Source organism: Peromyscus californicus, unplaced genomic scaffold (genome assembly GCF_007827085.1).
Source record: "Peromyscus californicus insignis strain IS unplaced genomic scaffold, ASM782708v3 Scaffold_20__1_contigs__length_68692818, whole genome shotgun sequence".
Taxonomy (NCBI): domain Eukaryota; kingdom Metazoa; phylum Chordata; class Mammalia; order Rodentia; family Cricetidae; genus Peromyscus; species Peromyscus californicus.
In genome coordinates this window covers 65,299,658-65,323,717 of record NW_026294503.1, presented here as the reverse complement: position 1 = coordinate 65,323,717, position 24,060 = coordinate 65,299,658, and the positions used below count along the sequence as shown (strand labels likewise).

Below are 24,060 nucleotides of genomic sequence, written 5' to 3'. Positions count from 1 at the left end.
GAATTGTATTCCCTTCAGCATCATTCTTTTTGTTCGGGATTGTTTTGGCTGTGTGGGGTCTTCGTGGTCCCATATGAATTTTAGGATAGTTTTTTGTTTTTGTTTTCTTTTCCTGTGAAGATGGGGATTTTGATTGGGATTACACTGCATCTGTTCATAGCTTCTGGTAGAATGGTCATTTTCACAGCGTTGATCCATGAGCGTGGGATGTTTTCCCATTTTCTAGTATCTTTATCTCTTTCTTCAGAGGTTTGAAGTTTTCACGGTAGAGGTCCTTCATTTCTTGGTTAGATTATTTCTAGATATTCCATTTTCTTTGAGGCTGTTGTGAATGGGAACATGTCCATGTTCTCCTTCTCTGTATGTGTATTATTGGTGTATAGTAAAGCTATCAATTTGTGCAAGTTGATTCTGCAGCCTGCCACATTCCTGAGTTTGTTTATTGTTTCTAGAAGTTCTGGTAGAGTTTTTGGGATCTCTATAGCATCATATTACCTGCAAGCAGGGGTAGTTGACTACTTCTTTCCATATTTGCGTGCTTTAATTCCTTCTCTTGTCTTACTTTGAGTGGTGTTGAAAAGGAATGGGAATAGTGGATATCTGTCTGTCTTGTTCCTGACTTCAGTGGGATTGCTTCAAGCTTGGCTTTATTCAGGACAGTGGGTCCAGACCCCCTTGGGGTTGTATATCAGATATTTACATTACAATTCATAATCGTAGAAAAATTACAGTTATGAAGTAGTAATGAAATAATTTTATGGTTGGGGGTCACCACAACATGAGGAACTGTATTAAGGTTTGCAGCATTAGGAAGGCTGAGAACCACTGATTTAGGATGATGTTGGCTGTGGGTTCCTTATATGTAGCTTTTATTATTTTGAAGTATGTTCCCTCTAAGCCCTACATTCTCTAGGACCTTTATTATCAAGGTATGCTGGATTTTATAACGGGCTTTTTCTGCATCTCTTGAAATGATCATGTGACTTTTGTCTTTAGGTCTATGAATGTGGTTTATTGCATTTATTGACTTGTATATGTTGAACCATCCCTGCATTTCAGGTGTAAAGCCTACTTGGTCAAGGTGTATAATCTTTTTGATGTATTCTGTATTCTGTTTGGAAGTATGTTATTGTGTATTTTTGAGTCTGTGTTTATCAGGGCTGTTCGCCTATGGTTTTCTCTTTTTCTGTTGCGTCTTTCCCTGGTTGAGGATTAGTCTGACACAGTAGGAGTTTGGGAGTGCTCCTTCTGTTTTCTTCCTCTCTTCTTTATTTTAATAGTTGGAGGACAGGCTGTAGATCTCTGACTATCTTACAGAATTCTGCTATGAATCCGTCTGACCCTGAACTTTTTTTTCATAGTTGGAAGGTTTTTTGTCACTATTTCAATCCCCTCATTTGTTATGGGTCTGTTTAGGTTGTTGACTTCTTGGTTTCTACTTTTTGCTGATTCTTTGCATTGTTTTCTTTGTTTCTGTTTTGTTGATTTCTGCTCTGATATTACTTCTTGAATTTGTTTTGTTCTTGTTTCTTCCAGTTTTTTGAGTCGCATCATTAAGCCTTTTATCTGTGCTCTTTCTGGGTTTTAATGTGGGCATGTAGAACGGACTTCTCATGGGGGACTGTCCGCAGGGCGTCTTTGTTTTCATCTTCAGTTAGGTCCAGGGAGTTTCTTTCTTTCTTGATTCCTTTGACCCATTCGTAATTTAGTAATGAGTTGTTTAATCTCCATGAATTTGCATATTTACTAGAGGATTTTTTAAATTTTTTATTTTTTTCCTGCCAGTTTTAAGTTGGATTGCACTGTGGTCAGATAGGATACAGGGAGTGATTTCAGTCTTTTTGAATTTGGAAAAATTTGTTTTGTGTCCCAGAATGTAGTCTGTTTTAGAAAAGCTTCCATGTGCTGCTGAATAGAATGTGTATTCTTGTATTCGTTAGTGTTTGGATAGAATAGTCTGTAGACATCTGTTAAGTTCATTTGAAGTCTGATGTCAGTTATTTCTGATGTTTCTTCTTTCTTTTCTGTCCAAATGACCTGTCTATTGGAGAGAGTGGAGTATTGAAATCAGCTACTATTAATGGATTGATGTTAACATTTTCCATGAGATTAGGTGTATATGTGTTTTGGATAGTGATGTCTTTTTGGTTAACTGTCCCTGATTGGAGTGAAGTGTCCCTCTTGATCTCTTTTGATTAGTTTTAGGTTGAAGTCTGTTTTGTCAGACAATAGGATAGCAGTGCCTGCTTGATTAGAGTACTTTGTTCATCCTTTTTACTCCAAGGCAGTACCTATGTTTCTTTCTTTCTCATCTTTTTTCTTTTGGTTTTTCAAGGCAGGGTCTCTTGTGTCCCAGACTGGCCATGAGGTTGCTGTTGAGTAGAGGATGATCCGAACTACTATGTGTTTTTAACATTTGTTTGTTTGTTTGTGTGTATGTGTGTTTGATGACAAGTGCTTCTGTCTGCTGGGCCGTTTCACTAGGCTGCCTGAACTTCTGGTCCTCGGCCCTTACCTCTCAAGTGTGGGCTGTAGGAGTGTTCTGCCATGCCTAGTTTACACTACAGACCAAACACAGGGTCTTGTGCATGCTGGAGAGGCACTCTACCCTCTGATCCACATCTCCAGCACCCATCTCGTCCTTTAACAATTGAACTTTCTATACTTTATGTTTGATTAAAGATAGGATAAATTGCCCAGGCATAGTGGCAGACACCTTTAATCTCAGCACCCAGGAGGCAAAGTCAGGTGGATCTCTGTGAGTTCCAGGAAAGGCTGGGCTGTGTAGAAAGATGGTCTCAAAAAACAAAGAACAAAAAGAAAATGATATGCCAAATTGACAACAGTATATATAGCACTGATTCTGCAGAATTGAAACAGAAGTATAAAATCCCATCAGTAATATTTACTAAGCCCCTAAGTCTTAGGGTTTCTACTGCTGTGAAGTGACACCATGAGCATGGCAGCTCTTGTAAAGGAAAACATTTAATTGAGGGGGCCTGCTTACAGTTTCAGAGTTTCAGTCCATTATCATCATAACGGGGAGCATGGCAGTGTGCAGGCCGAAGAGTTGCTGGAGAAGTAGCTGAGAGTCCTACGTCTTGCAGGCAACAGGAAGTGGTCTGAGACACTGAGTGGTATCCTGAGCATAGGAAACCTCAAAGCCCACCCCCACAGTGACACACTTCCTCCAACAAGGCTATACCCACTCCAACAAAGCCACACCTCCTAATAGTGCCACTCCCTATGAGATTATGCGGGACAATTACATTCAAACTATCACAACATAGAAGTCATCCCTTCAAATAGCTTCACTGAAATGAGTTAAATGAATGAAGCAATTTGATAATGTAATAAAATGCTTACTTACACATTGGCAGAAACTACGGAGAGTCTACCAGAATGGGTTTTCCTAATTTGTAATCAGCTTACCCTTGAGAACAGAGCAGACTTTCCCCTTGCTTTAGCATATATTAATTATCCGTAATAGGTTTTCTTCTGACATGCTCATTTTGATAATTTTCACCCTGCATTACTCTCTCTTGTACTCCCACTGATCTTTTCCCTCTTTCCAGCTAATCCTACTTTCATGTCATATGTGTGAGTATGTGACAAGAGGTGGGTGTCTTAGTCAGGGCTACCATTGCAGTTGATGAAGCACCATGACCAAAGCAACCTGGGGAGGAAAGGGTTTATTTGGCTTCCACATCACAGTTCATCATCAAAGGAAGTCAGAGAAGGAACTTAAGCAGGGCAGGAACCTGGAGGCAGGAGCTGATGCAGAGGCCATGGAGGATGCTGCTTACTGGCCTGCTTTCTTACAGAACCCAGGACCACCAGCCCAGGGATGGCACCACCCACAAGGGGCTGGTCCCTCCCCCATCAATCACTAAGAACATGCTCTACAGGCTTGCCTGCAGCCTGATCTTATGGAGCCTTTTTTTCAATTGAGGTTCCCTCCCCACTGATGACTCTAGCTTGTGTCAAATTGACATAAAGCTAGCCAGTACACTGGCTTTTACACTTCCAAATTGGTTTTATTTTGAATGCATTTTGTTTAAGAGCACTGGCTGCTCTTTCAGAGGTACTGAGTTCAATTCCCAGCAACTACATGGTGGCTCACAACTATCTATAATGGGATCTGGTGCCCTCTTCTGGTGTGCAGGCATACATGCAGTCAGAGCACTCATACCTAAAAAACAAATACATAAATAAATAAACTAAAAAAAGAAGTAGGGGCCTTGGACTGTGTTTACCAAGGATCTTTAGTCTGCATCTCTAGGATTGTGGAACTGGATGATCTTTTGCTCCAGCAGTAAAGAAATGTAGTATAGAAAAACATAGGTAATTCTAGAATGTAAAATCTCTGAGGAAGGGCTGGTAGGATTGCTCAGTAGGTACAGGCGCTCACTGCTAAGTCTAATAACCCGAGTTCTGTCCCTCACGATGGATGGAGAGAACAGACTCCAGAAAGTTGTCCTTTCTCCCTCATACGTGCACTGTGTGTGTGTGTGTGTGTGTGTGTGTGTGTGTGTGTGTGTGTGTAAATGTAGACGTATTAGGGGCAGCTGTACTGCTTTAGAACTTTTAGAATCTCAGCCTTAAATGACAGATCTTTGCTTAGTCGTGGAGACTTAAGTGGGGTGCCACACAGTACGGACCAGGACCTGTTGTTGTATGTTAGCCTACCTAGGCACTGAGCTTGGAGAAAGAAGATACCAACCTGCGTTAATGAGGGTTGAGCTGTTGCTAAGTCAGAGTCCAATTTACCTCGATTCCTGGTAATCTTCATTAATCTTTCACAGAAATCAGCAGAGGTGACTGTTTGTCACAGTAAAGTCTCCCAGCGCCTGTTCTCACCTTGCTTTCTGTTTTCTACAGTGTTTGTTGTAGCTGATCTTGAGAATTGTGACAGAGTTCTTCTCTAGAAAACTGCATGCTTCTATGGTTTGAAATAGTCTCCAGGGAGGAAGAGTGTTTTTCTCTGACTGATGTGCCTAGGAAGGAGAGATTCCCCACCTTATATGCTCATTCTCATTAGGTCTCCTACAGCCCAGACTGGCTCTGGGTTCACAGTCCTCTCCTTCAGCCTCCTAGTGCTGGGTTAGAGCTGTGCACCATCACACTGGGCTTCTCCACTCTTTTTTTTAGACAAGTATTATTTATTTTTATTTTACATGTATGAGTGTTTTGCCTGCATATGTGTATGCCCTGTGTGTGTACCTGGCCAGAAAAGGTGTTGGATTCCTAGGACTAGAGTTAGAGATGGTTGTGAGCCACCATGGGTGTGCTGGGAATCCAACCCAAGCAGCTGGTACTTTTAACACTGAGTTTTCTCTCCAGCCTCACTTTCCTCTTTTAACTGCACCCATTTGGACAGAATACATACAGTTACAGGCCTGAGGAAGAGGAGAGCGCCTTCCATGTCTGTTCTTCTCAGTACTTCTTAGCTACCGGCAACTTTCATAAAAACTGGGTGTAGTGATGCTGGGCTCTGTCCCAGCTCTTGGAGGTGGAGACAAGAGGATCTCTAGACTGGGGCCAGCTTGGGTTACGTAGGAGACTCTGCCTTTCAGTACAGCAGCGGCACGTGTGAATCTGGCGTTTTTATTTTGTCGTTTCTCTCCTGTGGTGCTGTGGTCAAGGCAGAGCCTCACAGATGCCCTGCTCTGCATGGAGCTCTATCTCCAGCTTTTCTTCCCACTTAAGCTGGGCGTGGTTATGTGCTTGCCCGTGACCCCAGGGTGTGTGAGGGATGGAGACAGGCTTGTTGGGCTGCTAGCCACCACCAGCCTAGCTAGGTTCAGTGTGATGTCTGTCCCAAGGGGATAAGGCTGAGAGTGAGAAAGCAGGACCCCTGACCTTCTCTGGCCTGTTTCCAGAAGTGCACACCCTCCTCTAGGACACACACATCTCATACACACACATGTGCACAAAAAACATTAAGAGAAGAAAACTCCACAGACAAAAGATGTACTTTTTGAGCTAGGCAAAGTGGCACACACTTGTAATCCCAGCACTCTGGAAATGAAGGTAGGAAGATCTCTAGATAAAGGCCAGCCTAGGTTACATAATAAACACTCTTAAAAACAAATCAAAAATTCCTGTAACTTCAGCTCCAGGGGATCTCACATCCTCTTTTGGTGTCTGAGGGTTCCAGGTGTACATCTGTTGCACATATGTATAGAATAAATAAATATTTTTTTAATGTAGACAAACAAAAAGATTGAGTATTTAAATTCTTCAGTACCATCCCCTTTCTCCAAAGGTGGTGGTGTTGTTGTTTTGGGGTAGGTTTTTTGTTTGTTTGTTTTCTGAAACAGAGTCTCACTGTCTAACCTTGGCTGGCCTGGAACTACAGACGTGGAGGTCAAGGCCAGCCCTCTGAGTGCCGAGATTAAAAGTTTGCACCACCACCACCACACTTGACTTATGATTTTTCTTATTTACAAAAAATTTTTATCGTAGAAAGCTTCAAATACATAACAAAGTAAACATATAAGATAATAAGCAACATATACTCAGAACCCTGTTTTGGGGCCCTTAACATGAAATTTATCATTTATACCTCTGCCAGTTTCCCTTCTTACTCTCGATTTTTTTAACTAAAAATAACTATTTTTTATTTTATGTGCATGGATGTTTGCATGCATGTGTGTGTGTGTACCACGTGTTGTGCCTGGCACCGGTGGAGGTCAGAAGAAGGCACTGGATCTCCTGCAACTGGAGTTACAGAAAGTTGTGAGTCACTATGTGGGTGCTGTCAATTAAACCCTGGTCCTCTACAAGAGCAGCCAATGACCTTAACTGTCCTTAACTGCTAAGTCATCCCTCCAGCCCCTTAAGTTCTTCTCTTCCTTTTTTTTTTCTTGTCAATTTTATACATGTATGCAGTGTATTTTGATCATGGTCACCTCCATTTCTCCCCCCACTTCCCTAACTCGCATCCTTTTTTCCCCCCAGTGAGTCTGGATAGTTCTGCCTGTGTGCACTAGAACTGTGGGATCATCTACTAGAGCATGGCCACACCCCCAAATACAAATGTCTTGCCCTCTTTCTGTCTTGCCCTCTTTCAGAGCCGTCAACGTAGCTCTTTGGCCAGCCCTGGGCCTTGTGCACCTCCCCATGTGTGCTGGAATCTTGCCTGACTTGATCTCATCTGAGTCTCATGCTAACCACGGCTGCTGTGGATTTCATGAGGGCAACAGAGATGTCATGTCCAGGAGACAGCATTTCAGAGCACTTCTTTGTGTCTCTTACATGTTTTTCTGCCTCCTGTGATATTTCCTGAGCCTTGGGATGGGGGTTTGTATAAATGTCCTATTTAGTGAGTACAGTCACTGATTCTCAGCCCTTTGATGACCAGTTGTGACTTTCTGTATTGACTATTGCCTGCTGTAAAAAGCTTCAGTGACAAAGGTTGATTGCAGCACAAATCTATGAATATAAATATAATACCTAGAAAGCAGTTTGACTGCATGGCCATTTAGCAGAACAGCATTAGGAGGTTCCCTGAGGGCCTGTGACCGCCTCACTCATAGGCTTCTGACAGACGTACCGTACAGGTGTGACTTCCCTCCTGTGGAGTAGCTGTCAGATCTAGTCAGAAAGCACTTGGTTGCCACCATAGCCTTCATGCCGTCATTCCACCACTGGGCACATCTTCCTGGGTAGGTCCAGGGCGGAGAGGAAGATGACTGATCACTTTTTTCCCCAGCAGCCACATAGCACTTTCCAGCCCCATGAAAGCGAGCCGGGAGCTTCATGACCAGTTCCAGATTGATGTTTCTGTATCGTTCAGTGAAAATGTGTGGTGTCTTCAGCAGCAGGGTCTCATCATCTAGTTATGGGCAGTGAAGAGCAATGTCAATAGCCGGTGTTGTTTTGGGGGCCTCCAGAGACTCCCTGACTAATCACTCTTTAGGGATCCCATGACTGGCACTGCCATTTTAATTTAATGCCCCATGTCTCCTGGGAGCGGTGTGTAGGGTGTCTCTGTTCAAACTCCTTAAATTTTTTCCCCTTTAGTTAGCTTATAGGTAAACCCTTCTTCTAAAGTTGTGTCATTGTACATTTCCACTGCTTCATCTTCTCACCAACATTTTGAGGTCTCGTTCATTTTTTTTTTTTAATATTTTTTTATTGTGTATACGGTGTTCTGCCTGCATATATGCCTTCATGCCAGAAGAGGGCGCCAGATCTCATTACACGTAGTTGTGAGCCACCATGCGGTTGCTGGGAATTGAACTCAGGACCTCTGGAAGGGCAGCCAGGGTTCTTAACCTCTGAGCCATTTCTACAGCCCAGTTCTTGTTCATTTAAATCTTAGTGTTCTAGTGTGTACATATTCTTCAGAGGAAATTGAAATACATTTTATTTTGAGAGTTTTATGATTTGTCTTCAGATAATTGGAAATGCAGTATGTTGGTAGATTCCAAGAACATTTAAAACACAAACTAGAGTGACTGTTCATCAAGATTCAGAGTAATACCCACAATAGCTATGGTTAAAGTTTGTGAGAGAAAATTTTGCTGATTGTTTACATCTATTTTATTATTTTATGGTTTCCAAAGTATTTCTGATGTATTTGTTCTTGATCTGTTATGGGATAGTATCTACAGTGTAGGCCAAGCTGGCCGTGAGCTCACAGACGTGCCTCAGCATCCTGGTAGCTGAGATAGGCATAAGCAGACTTTCTTGTGACTTTTAAGGAATTATAAATGTTGTAGCTGGGTGTGGCAGTGCCTGCCTGTAAGCCCAGCACTTGCAAGGGAAAGATAATGATGTCAGGAACTCAGGGCTATCCTTGACGACATAGGGAGCTCAAGGCCGGTCTGTGGCGTATGGTGAGGCCCTATTTTGTTTTGTTTTATTGTTTTTTTTTTTTTTTGGTTTTTTGAGACAGGGTTTCTCTGTGTAGCTTTGCGCCTCTCCTGGAACTCACTTGGTAGCCCAGGCTGGCCTCGAACTCACAGAGATCCGCCTGGCTCTGCCTCCCGAGTGCTGGGATTAAAGGCGTGCGCCACCACCGCCCGGCCTTTGTTTTATTGTTTTTAAAAAACAAAAACCAAAACCAGGGAGCTGGAGAGACGGCTCAGTAGTTGAAGAGTCTTCCAGAGGAACAGTTTGATTCCCAGCATGCACGTGGCTTCTCATAACAAGCTGTAACTCTAGTTCCAAGGGATCTTATACCCTCTTCTGGCCTTGACAGACACCAAACCTGCAATGCACAGACATACATGTAGTTAAAACACCCATACACATAAAATAAAAAACAAAACAAAGTACGCATCCTGTGAGTTCCAGGCCAGCCTGGTCTACAGAGTGAGATCCAGGTCATCCAGGACTGTCTTGAAAAACCAAAACCAAACAGACAAAACAGCAGAAACAAGCTGTTTAAGTCCTGTAGTGATGTATTGTGTACCCTAATAAAACTTGCCTGAAGATCAGAGGACAGAACAAGCCACTAGATTAAACAAAGAAGCCAGGCAGTGGTGGCTCACACCTTTAATCCTAGCACTCGGGAGGCCGAGATCTGTCTGGATCTCCGAGTTCAAAGCCACCCTGGGCTAGATGAGATGGTTTCAGTCTAGGAGAGAAACAGAGCCAGGCAGTGGTGGCCCATGCCTTTAATCCCAGCATTAGGAAGGTTGAGACAGGAAATGATGACTGGGCAGAGAAAGGTATATAAGGCGTGAGGAGACAGGAACTGAAGACCTTTTCAGGCTGAGGAGCCCTAGAAGTAAGAGGTGGCTGTGGCTTGTTCCTTTGTCTCTCTGATCTTTCAGCATCCACCCCAATATCTGGTTTGGGTTTTTTATTAAAAGACCATTTAGTAATTCATCCTACAAAGTCCTTACCATAGATTAGCTCATGTGTTTATATAAAGTTGCTGTAGTCGCTTTTGAGACCAAATGCATCTCGGAGTGTTGCTTAAACAGTACCCAGTGCTGAGTAGTGAATAAAGAGCGAGCTTTACTTAGTGCACTGTTCCAGGATTGGCCAGTCAGGTATTGGCACCTGCTCTGCTCTGTTTAGGGCTACTTGGTAGGTAGCATCACATGGGGAGTTAGAGAAGGCCCTTGTAAAACACCATGCTGTCGGGAACTGTGCTCCACAGGACTTTGCTTCTCTCTTGGCGTGCAGCCCCCTCAACCTTGTGTTTGATTCATTTTCAACAATTCTGCTGTCTCAGGGTTACCACACTGAGGAGAAAACACACAGCTTTGGGGAGACTGCCCATCGCTAACCATTGGCCCGGACGTCCTAGACTTGCATTTCTCTGAGTCCTGTAACACAGTCTTGGCACGCATGTGCCAGCAGAGGATGTTGTCTGTCATTAAGTACGTTCTTGGTCGGAGGATGTCACAGTAATCGTACTGGTGGTTGGACAAAGTTTCACCAAGTAAATAGTGTTCATGGCTTTTCAAAGACTTTTGTGGTTAATTCTTTTATTAAGTTAGTGAATCTGCTTTTGTACCGTTATCAGATATTAATAGAAGTCGTTTGTTTTATTTTAGTGATGTCCTTGCGTTGCCCATTTTTAAGCAAGAAGAGTCAAGTTTGCCTCTCGACAACGAGAATGAAATCCTGCCTTTTCAGTACGTGCTTTGCGCGGCCACCTCTCCAGCAGTGAAGCTCCACGATGAAACCCTGACCTATCTCAACCAAGGTCAGACGTTCTCACTTCTCGGACAGTGGAGACTGCTGGGCCTAGGACGTGTGACTGTAGATACTTAGGTGACAGAGGTAGACCTGTGTAGTGTGACCTGTCACACTAGAGCCTTATGAGATGGTGTCACCGACTCATTTTGTCTGTCTGCCCATTTCCAATTCATGATCCTTGGTTATCCCCATTAGTATTACTCTACCCAGCCTTGGACAGGTTGCTTTGACTTTTTGTTTTACTTTCCTTATCTGTAAAAATGGGATTGATGGGGGCTAGAGAGATGGCTCAGTGGTTAAGAGCCCTGGCTGCTCTTCCAGAGGTCCTGAGTTCAATTCCCAGCAACCACATGGTGGCTCACAACTACCTGTAGTGAGATCTGGTGCCCTCTTCTGGCACACAGGCATACATGCAGGCAGAACACTGTAAACATAATAAATAAATACAATTAAAAAAAAATGGGATTGATGATAACTTAGAAAGTTGTGTCTATTACATGTAATAGGATAGGAAAGTGCCAGCACAGTGCCTAGCCACTGTTTGGTATTAATAGTGTTATTTGTACATTCGGCAACTGTGTTTTTTTTTCCTGAGTCTAGATGAGTGAATTGTGATAGGTGTAATTTGTAATTTTCTTCCAGGACAGTCTTATGAAATCCGAATGTTAGACAATAGGAAACTTGGAGAACTTCCAGAAATCAATGGCAAGTTGGTGAAGGTAAAACAAGCAACCTGTTCTTCCACACAAAAGCCTTTCACTGCTCCGTTCAGTTTTTCCTGTGTGTTTGTTTTCTTGGCAAAGTCTCATTATCTATTCTAGGCTGGCCTGAATCCTGGATCCTGCCCCAGCTTAGCAGAGGGTAATGCTGGGATTCCAGGAATGTGCCATCATGCATAGCTGTTAGTCCTTTTCTTTCTGTTTCATATTCTTTCGGATCCTTACAGGCAGGGCTCGATGATATCTTTTTGTCAGACTGAGAGATAAACTGACACTCTTCAGGGTCAGATTAAGCCTTGCTGTTCACATGGAGTTTTTATTTAACTAACTATGCGGCTTGTGTACACATGCCACAGTTTGAGTGTGGAGGTCAGAGGACATCTTGAGGGCGTCAGTTTTCTCTCCCTACCATGTGGGTTCCAGGGATTGAATTCAGGGTTGTCCGTCTCATCTGCTAAGCCGTCTTGCTGGACTTCACGGGTTTCTCAGAGTTGCAGAAGGCTTTCCAGTCCTTGTCAGGACAGCTTCCTGGTGGAGTTGTTTTGGTATGAAATCAGCTCCCTCAGGATTTTAATTTTAACGATAATTTTGTGTGTGTTTGGTGCTGAGGATCGAAGCCAGAGCCTGTTGTATGTTGAGCAGATCTCTGCCACTGAGCTACATGCACCCCCAGCTGTTCTTAAGGGTTAGGTTTCTGGTTCTTTGGCTACCTGGACTTATAACAGGGAAAGCAGAAACTGCTGTCGATGCCTCTCCTTTCCTCTTGCTGCATCCCGGATGTGAGCTGACTCCACAGCAGTTTACTGGGGTCACCACGAAAAAGGGCCCGGAGTTCTCACTTTGACCTGTGCGGTCTGACCTGAAGATCAGGGCAGCCCAGGAGCCAACAGTGTTTCCAGCAGTCCGACAAGGCTACTGACTTCAGTAATGGGATGCATTGTCTGGGACTGCATGCCCACTGAAGGAGACCATGCACACTCTGTCTATAATAAAGATCTGTAGCAAAACCAGGACCCCAACAACTACTGTTGATGAATAGCGTTTGCTTTGTGGACTGGTGGTAAGGATTTGGAGAACTCACAGCATACTTGGTACAGGAGTTTCATCAGCCACTGTAAAAGTATGGGGGGAGGGTGATAGGTACCCCCACAAAGTGAAAATAACAAGGAAAGTGCCGGGAGTAGCCTTATGACCCTCGGTGTTTATAGGTTGTGTGTAGGATTGGCATGTGGGTCCTCGTGTGTGTTTCATACAGACCTGAGGATTGGGCTGGCAGGATGGCTCAACAGGAGGAAGAGCTTGCTGCCAAGGGTAGGCGACTGGAATTCTGTCCTCCACACCTGCATGGTGTAAGGACTCTGTGGTGTGCATGCACTCCCCCAGTAAGGAAATAAAGAAGGAAATGTAATAAGAATCACAGAAAAGAAAAAGTACTTCACATAGTGGTTATGGTGGCACAGTGGTTGGAGGACTGTTCAAGGCTAGACCGGGCTGTGTAGTGAGTTTGAGACCAGGCTAGGCTACATAGTGAGACCCTCTCAGCTTCACTTAGGAGTCCGTCAACAGCTCAGGTATATTCTCAGTTAACTGTAAAAATGATGTGTGATCCCAGCACTCGGAAGGCTGAGGAAGGAGGAGGATCCAGAGTCTGATGCCAGGGCTAGAGAGATGGCTCGTTGGATAAAAGCGCGTGCTGCCCAGCCTGCCACCCTGACTGTGAGTCCTGGGACTCACGTGGTGGAGGGAGAGAGGCGTCTCCCTCACTTTGTCTGCTGCCGTGAGTCCTGTGGTACGTCCACAAATGCTCATGGGCACACCCACCCCACACTCACACGAAGGCTGTACGGGAGAGCTTCTGAGACTCACACAGAGGAGTTTAGATTGTGTGTAGAAGCCAGCTAGCGTTAACTCTGCTAGCTTTCCTTTGTCTGAACTGGTTTTCTAGACTCCTGTGGACTGACACTGTCCTTCCTTTAGAGCATATTCCGGGTGGTGTTCCATGACAGACGGCTGCAGTACACCGAGCACCAGCAACTGGAAGGCTGGAGGTGGAACCGGCCCGGAGACAGGATTCTTGACATAGGTGAGTCAGGAGAAGCTGCTGCTCGGAGACGTCCGATGAGTCTGGAGCTGGTCCTACTTGACTCCTCTGATTGTGTGCTTCAGAGGCTCCGTTAGCAGGAACCCTGAAGTGAGGACTGCCAAGCATAAGAAGATCACTTGTAAGATGACATCAGGGTTCCAAAGCAGCTTGTCCGTTGTTTCAGAGTGCTTTTGTTTTGAACTGTAGTAATATAAAATAAGTCTTCATATATGGTATAAAATTTCATTTTTTCCATTTTAGACAGACTGCTGAATACTATTAAGTGCATTTACTTTGTCTAATTATCACTATTATCTGTTTGCAGAACTTTTTTTGTCTTATGAGACTGAAATCTGTACTCTACATTGTAGCTTTTCATCCTGTTTTTCCCCATGCCGCTAGCCACTCTCCTTCCCTGTCACTGTCTGCCCTGGGCACCCCATGGGGGTATTTGTCCTTCGTGACTGGCTTCTGTGAGTTGGCAGTAGCCATTCAAGATTCACCCATGTTGTGGCATATGTCGGAGTTCCTTTCCTTTTCAAGGCTGAAGAGTATCCAGTGTCCACGACATTCTGTTTACTCACTCACCTGTGAGGGACACGGATAGCGTTCACTGTTGGGCTCTTTTGAGTGATGTTCCTGTGCACATGGACATGATAGTATTTGTTTGAGCCTCTGCCTTGGTTTCTTGTGTGTCTGAAACAATATCTCATTCTGTAGCCCAGGCTGGCCTTGAGCTAGCTCATGGTGGTCCTCCTGACTGTCTTTTGCGTGCAGACCGCTGATATGAGCCACCACACTCAGGCTTCTGTCTTCATCAAGAAGTGGCAGTATTGGGCCATATGCCAGTTCTATTTTTAATCTTTTTTTGAGAAGTGCCTGTCATGCTTTTTACCAGTAGTATTCAAGTACTGTCTGTATTTGACAATATTTATAATTTTCTGATCCCAGTTCTCAAGAGGTAGAAGCAGGAGGATTATGTCTCAAAAAGTTTCATAATTTTCATATTAGCATTAGTATGTAGACTTACTATAAGTTGCTTTCTTACCTAAAACCACAGTAGTCATAGGCATGGTAGCTCATGCCTGTAGTCCCAGCTACTCAAGAGGTAGAGGCAGAGTTGCTTGAGTCCAGGCAATACACTGAGACCCTCATCTTAAGACCAAAAACAAGCCAGGCGGTGGTGGCGCACGCCTTTACTCAGGAGGCAGAGCCAGGCGGATCTCTGTGAGTTCGAGGCCAGCCTGGTCTACAGAGTGAGTTCCAGGACAGCCAGAGCTACACAGAAAAACCCTGTCTGGAAAAACCAAAAGAAAAACGAACGAACAAACAAACAAACAAACAAAAACAAGGAGCCCTCAGAGTTGTTCAGTGATTCCCGTTGTGTTTCTCAGATATCCCAATGTCTGTGGGTATAATTGATCCCAGGGCCAATCCTACCCAGCTAAATACAGTGGAGTTCCTGTGGGACCCAGCAAAGAGGACATCTGTGTTTATTCAGGTAAGGCATCCCAGTTGCCATTACAGTTAGAGAGAGCACCTGTTACTACCAGCGTGTTTTTAAAGACTAAAACCTATCAGGGCTGGAGATGTAACTCAGTTAGTAGAGGGCTTGCTTAGCATGCATGAGGTCCTGGATTTGATCCCCTGCACCCCATAAACCTGTGTGGTAGTACACTCCTCTGATCTTAGCATTGCGTAGTAAAGGTAGGAAGACCAGAGTTACAGAGTGAGTTCAAGGCAGTCTGAGGTATGTGAGCTGGTGTCTCAAACAGTAAACTAGCAACAATAAAAATAAAGAATAAGATCTATGAAACTTAAAATCCTTTTGTGTAGGTAGACATGGTGGTGCACGCCTTTAATTCCAGCACTGGCAGATCTCTATGAATTTGAGGCCTGCCTGGTCTACATAGCGAGACCAGGACAGCCAGGGCTACACAGAGAGACTCCCATCTCAAACAAACAGACAGAAGAATCTTGTTTGAGTGTGAGTTGTGAGTGTGCACCTGTGCAAGAACGCACATGCTGGGGATTGAGCCTGCGGCCTTCTGTGTGCGAAGCATGCATTCTTCCACCGGGCTGCAACTGTTTCTCAGGGTTCCAGCCAGTCAGGTTCAGGCAGCTCAATTGGAAGAATTTTTTCATTGTTCCTTCTAAGTTTATGAAATCTATTTCCTTATATCTCTCTGGAATGTTTGCTGTTGTTTACATATTATACCATTCTTTGATTGTAGATAATTTGTCAAACAATTATTCAACAGGTAAACTGTTCTGTTTTTATTGTTATCCGTAGTTATTTTTAATGTACATAAAGTTTGATTTGCATATGTGATTATGTCCTTTGGGTAAATTCCTCAGAATTCTTTTATTTGTAATAATTTCAACCAATAATTCATTAAATACTTACAGTTGAGGTTCTCACTATGTTAGTACTCTGTGAACATCCTTTCAAGACTTTGAATAATAGTCCTTTGGAACAGGAGTAGTCTTTGAAATATTTAATTTTAACTTTTATATTTATAAAGTAAATATAAATAAAATATTTTTATTATTTTTAGATTATGTGTATGTGTGTTAGAATGTGGATTTGTGCATGAGTGCAGGTGCCCACAGAGGCCAGAGGCATTTAATATCACTAGAGCTGGAGTTATGGGCAGTTGTGAGCCACCTGGTGTGGGTGTTGGGAACTGAACTTGGATCCTCTGTAAGAATAGTGTGTGTTCTCAATGGCTGAGCCATCTCTGTAGCACCAAGAGTAGTCTGAGGCTTAGAGTGAGTCTGCACTAATCCAAGCTAGTGAGTGGCCAGCTACACAGCAGCCTTAGACTTCAGCCGTAACCAAACAAGTGTTCCTCCACTCCATCTGATTTTCTCATTTACTATGTCCTAGCCATTGGAAAGGCCCTCAAGCAGCCGTTTTTGTTTGTTTTTTGGAGGCAGGGTCTTTGATGGCATTAGATCTGTAAATTTACTTGCTTACATTTGTGAATTACTAATATGTTTCTAATTTCCTCCATTAGACTGAGAAATGAAAAGAATTTAGTGTGTATTGATAAATGCCTATTGAAGGGTTTGCCTCTGTTAGCCGCCCCAGACATTGCTGGCTGGTGTGGCTGGTGCCACTGAAGCCTTGGTGTCACTCCCTTCCAGGTGCACTGCATTAGCACGGAGTTCACCATGAGGAAGCATGGTGGAGAGAAGGGGGTGCCTTTCCGAGTGCAAATTGATACCTTCAAGGAGAATGAGAACGGGGAGTACACTGAGCACTTGCACTCCGCAAGCTGCCAGATCAAAGTCTTCAAGGTATCCTGGGCCGTGTACTGGCCTTAAAAACCTCTTTTTTGAGGGGGGTGGGGGGAGTTCGAGACAAGGTTCCCTGGCTATCCTGGAACTCACTTTGTAGACCTGGCTGTTCTCGAACTCACAGAGATCTGCCTGCCTCTGCTGGGATTAAAGGTGTGTGCCACCACATCCAGCTAAAACCTCTTTATCATTCCATTTTGACAGGAGGTGTCCAGGTAGTAAGTCAGCTTGTGTGTTTTTAAAACTACAAATCGGGGCTGGAGAGATGGCTCAGGGGTTAAGAGCACTGGCTACTCTTCCAGAGGTCCTGAGTTCAATTCCCAGCAACCACATGGCGGCTCACAACCTTCTGTAATGAGATCTGGTGCCCTCTTCTAGTCTGCAGGCATACATGCAGGCAGAATACTGTATACATAATAAATAAGTTTTAAAAATAAATAAAATTACAAATTGTCCGAGGTAGATGCTTAGACAACCTCTGGTTGTCACTTAAGGTAGTTTACATGGGGATTGGTGTGAGGTAACAAGAACTTATAAAGCAGGCTGCAGGCAAAACCGGGTTCTCATTAAAGCCTGTTGACTTGTAAGCTTTTCTGTACCTCAGAAATCATGCAAACTTGACTGATTTAGGTACATTAATAGTTTGTGTTTCTACTTTCTTATTATTTTTGTTGTTTTGAGGCAGTCATGAGGCAGAAATAGGTTTTGAGGTAGCCTAGAGTGGCCTCAGATTTTCTCAGTAGCCAAGGATGGCCTTGAACTCCCGATAATTCTGCTTCTGCTTCCAAGTACTGGGACTGTGGGCATGTGTCACCACTCTCTGCTCAGTCTTGGTTTTTATCACATGGATAAATAAATTCTCATTGCAAGAAATTCAGGGCAAGTGTGGTGGCTCAGGCCTATAATCTTTGCACTTAAGAGCCTAAGGCAAGATTGCTTCAGGATCAGCACCGACCTGGGCTCTGTATCAAGGAAGATAAACTCGGGAACACAGCAGGTTTCTTCTCGGAAAACCAAGAAGGAAGCAGGGAGGGTGAGGGTGGGGAGTCAGTGCTCTATAGTTGCCCTGGTTTGTCTACTGTGGTTACTCTTCCCGATTCTAGAGGTACGATGGTCACCGTCTGTTATGCATGCTTCTGGTCCCTTCTGTTCCTTAGTGAACCTGCGTACATAGGCACCCATATATTTTCCTGTCTTTGAAGCGTAAGTGGGAGTACACTGTAGGGGTGGTTTTGAGACTTGATTTTTTTTTCCAGCTTGGTATGTACTGTAGTGGTCTTTCTATCTGTCAGTCTTTCCAACTGCATCAAACATTGAAACATCCTATTTTCAGACAGTGAGGGTGATGCGCCCAGTCTTTATATGTGAATAGTGTTTGAAAGTAATATTTCTGGGTCCAAGTGTGAGTACTTGAATTTAAAGCAGCCTGTTTCTCATTTCAGCCTAAAGGTGCCGACAGAAAACAAAAAACAGACAGAGAGAAAATGGAGAAACGAACACCCCATGAAAAAGAGAAATACCAACCTTCCTATGAGACAACCATACTCACAGAGGTGAAAGGATTTTCCAGTTCATAATTTGTACTCCCATTCATTCATTCATTCACTCATTCTGTGGTGCTTGGGATCAGACCTGGGCCTTGTGTATGTTAGGCAAGCTCTCTATTACTAAACTGCATCTCCATCCCCATAAGTGTCATTCCTAAAAGAAAAAGTAAATTTAAGAAAATACATATGTATATATTTCTTTCCAGCCTAGTCTAAACTTGGTCCTGAGCATATTTTCTTGATTGATGAAGATATGCTAGTAAAGTGAGTGTTTTAGAGGAGACAGAACATGCTTTCTCATTCCCTAAGTTCTCCTTTGTTTTTAGTGTTCCCCATGGCCTGAGATCACCTATGTCAACAATTCCCCATCACCTGGCTTCAACAGTTCCCATAGCAGTTTCTTTCTTGGGGAAGGGTAAGTCTAGGAAATGCAATTGGATTGTGTTTGTACTAAATATATATTCTTTTATTACATTTCCATCGACAAGTTCTTTCCAGATTAGTAAGTGCTTCCATTTGGTCATCCTTTGACCAATTTTTGTACTGGTTGAGGTTTGCACTCTCCTGAAAAGAGATGGAGATTTATCTAAGAACCTTTACCCTCAGACAGTGTCAGGTAACATCAGATGGTGTCAGGTAACATCAGATGGTGTCAGGGTAACATCAGATGGTGACAGGTAACATCAGACGGTGTCGTCAGGTAACATCAGACGGTGTCAGGTAACATCAGACGGTGTCAGGTAACATCAGATGGTGTCAGGTAACATCAGATGGTGTCAGGTAACATCAGATGGTGTCAGGTAACATCAGACGGTGTCAGGGTAACATCAGATGATGACAGGTAACATCAGATGGTGACAGGTAGCATCAGATGGTGTCAGGTAACATCAGATGGTGTCAGGTAACATCAGATGGTGACAGGTAACATCAGATGGTGTCAGGTAACATCAGATGATGACAGGTAACTTCAGACGGTGTCAGGTAACATCAGATGGTGACAGGTAACATCAGATGATGACAGGTAACATCAGATGGTGTCAGGTAACATCAGACGGTGTCGTCAGGTAACATCAGACGGTGTCAGGTAACATCAGACGGTGTCAGGTAACATCAGACGGTGTCAGGTAACATCAGACCGTGTCAGGTAACATCAGATGGTGTCAGGTAACATCAGACGGTGTCAGGGTAACATCAGATGATGACAGGTAACATCAGATGGTGACAGGTAGCATCAGATGGTGTCAGGTAACATCAGATGGTGTCAGGTAACATCAGACGGTGTCAGGGTAACATCAGATGATGACAGGTAACATCAGATGGTGACAGGTAACTTCAGACGGTGTCAGGTAACATCAGATGGTGACAGGTAACATCAGATGATGACAGGTAACATCAGATGGTGACAGGTAGCATCAGATGGTGTCAGGTAACATCAGATGGTGTCAGGTAACATCAGATGGTGACAGGTAACATCAGATGGTGTCAGGTAACATCAGATGGTGTCAGGTAACATCGGATGGTGGCAGGTAACATCGGATGGTGTCAGGTAACATCAGATGGTGTCAGGTAACATCAGATGGTATCAGGTAACATCAGACGGTGTCAGGGTAACATCAGATGATGACAGGTAACATCAGATGGTGACAGGTAGCATCAGATGGTGACAGGTAACTTCAGACGGTGTCAGGTAACATCAGATGGTGACAGGTAACATCAGATGGTGTCAGGTAACATCAGATGGTGACAGGTAGCATCAGATGGTGTCAGGTAACATCAGACGGTGTCAGGGTAACATCAGATGATGACAGGTAGCATCAGATGGTGACAGGTAGCATCAGATGGTGACAGGTAACTTCAGACGGTGTCAGGTAACATCAGATGGTGACAGGTAACATCAGATGATGACAGGTAACATCAAATGGTGACAGGTAGCATCAGATGGTGTCAGGTAGCATCAGATGGTGTCAGGTAACATCAGATGGTGACAGGTAACATCAGATGGTGTCAGGTAACATCAGATGGTGTCAGGTAACATCAGATGGTGGCAGGTAACATCGGATGGTGGCAGGTAACATCAGATGGTGTCAGGTAACATCAGATGATGACAGGTAACATCAGACGGTGACAGGTAACTTCAGACGGTGTCAGGTAACATCAGACGGTGACAGGTAACATCAGACGGTGTCAGGTAACATCAGATGGTGACAGGTAACATCAGATGGTGACAGGTAGCATCAGATGGTGTCAGGTAACATCAGACGGTGTCAGGGTAACATCAGATGATAACAGGTAACATCAGATGGTGACAGGTAACTTCAGATGGTGACAGGTAACATCATATGGTGTCAGGTAACATCAGACGGTGTCAGGGTAACATCAGATGATGACAGGTAACATCAGATGGTGACAGGTAGCATCAGATGGTGTCAGGTAACATCAGATGGTGTCAGGTAACATCAGATGGTGTCAGGTAACATCAGATGGTGTCAGGGTAACATCAGATGGTGTCAGGTAACATCAGATGGTGTCAGGTAACATCAGATGGTGTCTTCTACGGGAGAATTTTGTGATGAGCTGATAGTTAGGTTTTTTGTCGATTCTATTTGTTTGTCTTGTGGTTCTTGCACTTCCTTTCACGCTTGCCCCAGAGAGTGGCCTGGGAACTGGAAACACAGTTGTATGGACATTTTTTTCTTGTTAAGAGTCCTTGTGTTGTTTCAGTTGGATTTGTTTATACTATGTTCAACCTACTTTTTTTGTTTTTTTAATAACTTATTTTTATTTAATGTTAATTGATTTTTGCCTGTATACATGTCTGAAGCCCTGGAACTGGAGTAGCAGACAGGTATGAGCTGCTATGTGGGTGCTGGGAATTGAACCCAGGTCCTCTAGGAGAGTAGTCAGTGCTCTTAACCACTGAGCCATCTCTCTAGTCCCCCTACTTAAAAGATTTAAAAAGTAGCTTAAATATTTGAAAAGTAACAGTTAAGAACTAATACCTTTTTTGGTATTAGTTCTAAAACTAATACATCTGTCTATAACCCCGATGTCATTGCTAAGTTTGAATATCAAGGTTAAAATTTTCAACTACGACAGAAATAAAGAGGAAAAGGGGTTGTCGTTTGTATATTCCAGGCTGGCTTTGAATTATTACATAGCCAGCCTAGCCCTGAGTTCACAGCAGTCCTGCTGCCAGACTCCCTAATCCTGGGGTTACAGGTATGAATTGCCATTACTATACTATGTTTCTTGTTTGTTTGTTTGTTTGTTTGGATGTGGGGTCTTAGCTGTGTTTCTAAGCTGGCCTAGAACTCCTGGAGCCAAGCAATCCTCCTGCCTCAGCCTCTCAGGTAGCTGACTAAAGCTGACCACTATATCTGGCCCAGAGGAGCTCTTGAAATAAAGGGTTTTCTTATTATCCTTAGGGGGATGATGCTGTCTACTTGGAGGCAATTTAAAATATTTGCAGTTTAAGGATTGTGTTTTACATTTTTTCCTCAACTTTTTCTCTCATAAAGAAAATAAACATTAAACAAAAGAAACTATAAGAAAAACCAAAAGTGTGGAAATAAATGTTGAATAACAAATTAGGACTAGCCGGGCGGTGGTGGTGCACATCTTTAATCCCAGCACTCGGGAGGCAGAGGCAGGTGGATCTTTGTGAGTTTGAGGCCAGCCTGGTCTACAGAGTGAGTTCCAGGACAGGCGCACAGCTACACAGAGAAACCCTGTCTCGAAAAACGAACATCAACAACAAAAACAAATTAGAACTAATTTTGACTCAACTTTAACCATAATGGATTGGGGAGCTGGATACAGTTCAGTGGGTCAGAGTGTTGGCTTCCCAGCTGTGAGAGCCAGAGCTTGGATCCCTGCACCCGTGAAATCAACCAGACATCTCACAAACTCCTGTAATCTAGCTCCAAGGAATCCAGTGCTCTCTTCTGGACTCCACAGTAGGTATACACACTGACATGGATCTTTGAATATACTTTCACAGACATATACACACTTACAGATGGATGGATGGATGGATGGATGGATGGATGGATGATAGATAAGATTAGATAGATAGATAGATAGATAGATAGATAGATAGATAGATAGATAGATAGATAGATAATGGATGGATGGATAGATGGATGGATAGATGATAGATAAGATTAGATAGATAGATGGATGGATAGATGATAGATAGATGATTGATTAGATAGATAGACAGACAGACAGACAAAGTAGATCTGAAATGAACTGGGTCAGCAGGATAGGCCCTTGTAAAGATGGAAGGAGAACTGACCCTACAGAGTTGACCTCTCACCTGCACCACCACAGCATCCTACACACACAGCAACAATTAACCAAAATTTAAAAACTAGTAAATAGGGACTGGAGAGATGGCTCAGCAGTCGGAGTACTGGCTGCTCTTCCAGAGGACCCAGTTCAGTTCCTAGCACCAACATGGCAGCTCACACAAGAATTGTTTTTCAGAACTGAGGTAGTGCAGTGGGATAGCAGTTGCGAGCACATGCAAGGAAGGAACTGGGTTCCACCCGGACAGCAAAATAGTTTGTTGTTGCTGTTTGTCTTTTTGTTTTTTGTTTTTTGTTTTTTGTTTTTTGAGCAGGGTCTCACTTAGCTTTGGCTGATCTGGAACTCAGTCTGTAAACCAAGCTGGCCTTGAACTCGTAGAGATCCACCTGCCTCTGCCTCCTGAGTGCTGGGGTTAAAGGGGTGGACTACCATGCCCAGTCCAGTGTGTGATCGTAGTATATATTTTCTTCTGACTCTTGCGTGTTGTAGTGTGGCTGTCGATCTGTTTAATATAGGAGTGATGCATGCTTACAGCAGTGAAGTACTGGGACTTTGTGTCCCAGTATTGTTTTTCCTCTTTTGAACTCAGCCTTATGCATCCTAGGCAGACACTTTACTGCTAACTATATTCCTAGCTCCTCGCAGATATTTATTATGCCATAATTTAATCTGTCAGTTTCTATTTACTGAATTTTGATATTTTTCCTAGGTCCTCAGTCATAAAAAATGTTTCAGTGACATAGTTTCTCCCCTTCCCTGAAATTTCTGAGTTAATCAGCACACACTCACACCTGAAGCACTCTGAGAGCGTGTTTGGAGATAAAGCAGAGAATCTTTTAGCTCTCTGATACTGAAGCATGCAGTAATAGACCAGAGCATACCATGGACTGATCCTTTCATCTTCAATATCTCTCCTTAGAAATGGCTCACCAAACCATCAGCCAGAGCCACCCCCTCCAGTCACTGACGTAAGTCTAAAGCCAATGTCAGTTGTTCGTATGTGTAGTACTGTTGTGGTGACTATGATTCTGTCAGATGCTAGTGGACTAGAGACTGTTACTCATTCATTCCCTTCCTTATTGAAGTTATACGAGGGACTGGAAACATAATAGAGACAAGAGGACCTTGAAAGCAGTTTTCTTTGTTTGCTTGTTATTAGCCAGACTTTGACTGTGCATCACAGGCTGGCCTTGAACTCACTATGCAGCCCAGACTGGTTTAGGACACAGAGTAGTCATCCTGCCTCAGTCTCTCAAGTGCTGGGGTTGCAGGTTGCACCGCCCTACCTGGCTGCAGCTGCTTCTCTTTCTATGGAGCTCATTGTGTTGCCCGGGCTGGTCCAGTGTGAGCTCTGTGATTTCTGAAATGGCTGCCACTACAGGATCCCTTGACTGTGAAGAGCTTACAGTCTGATAGTGAAGTATCACTCGTG

General features: G+C 43.7%; 1 protein-coding gene across 1 annotated transcript in view; it reads left to right on the top strand.

Moving 5' to 3' along the window:
* Tfcp2 (transcription factor CP2) overlaps positions 1-24,060 on the top strand; it is a 45,459-nt gene that overhangs the window by 8,902 nt on the left and 12,497 nt on the right. The window contains exons 2-9 of the mRNA XM_052748975.1: positions 10,521-10,672; positions 11,308-11,384; positions 13,362-13,467; positions 14,862-14,968; positions 16,618-16,770; positions 18,213-18,323; positions 18,644-18,732; positions 23,548-23,596. Of these exons, the coding sequence (XP_052604935.1) occupies positions 10,521-10,672; positions 11,308-11,384; positions 13,362-13,467; positions 14,862-14,968; positions 16,618-16,770; positions 18,213-18,323; positions 18,644-18,732; positions 23,548-23,596 (844 nt within the window). The remainder of the gene's footprint in view (positions 1-10,520; positions 10,673-11,307; positions 11,385-13,361; positions 13,468-14,861; positions 14,969-16,617; positions 16,771-18,212; positions 18,324-18,643; positions 18,733-23,547; positions 23,597-24,060) is intronic.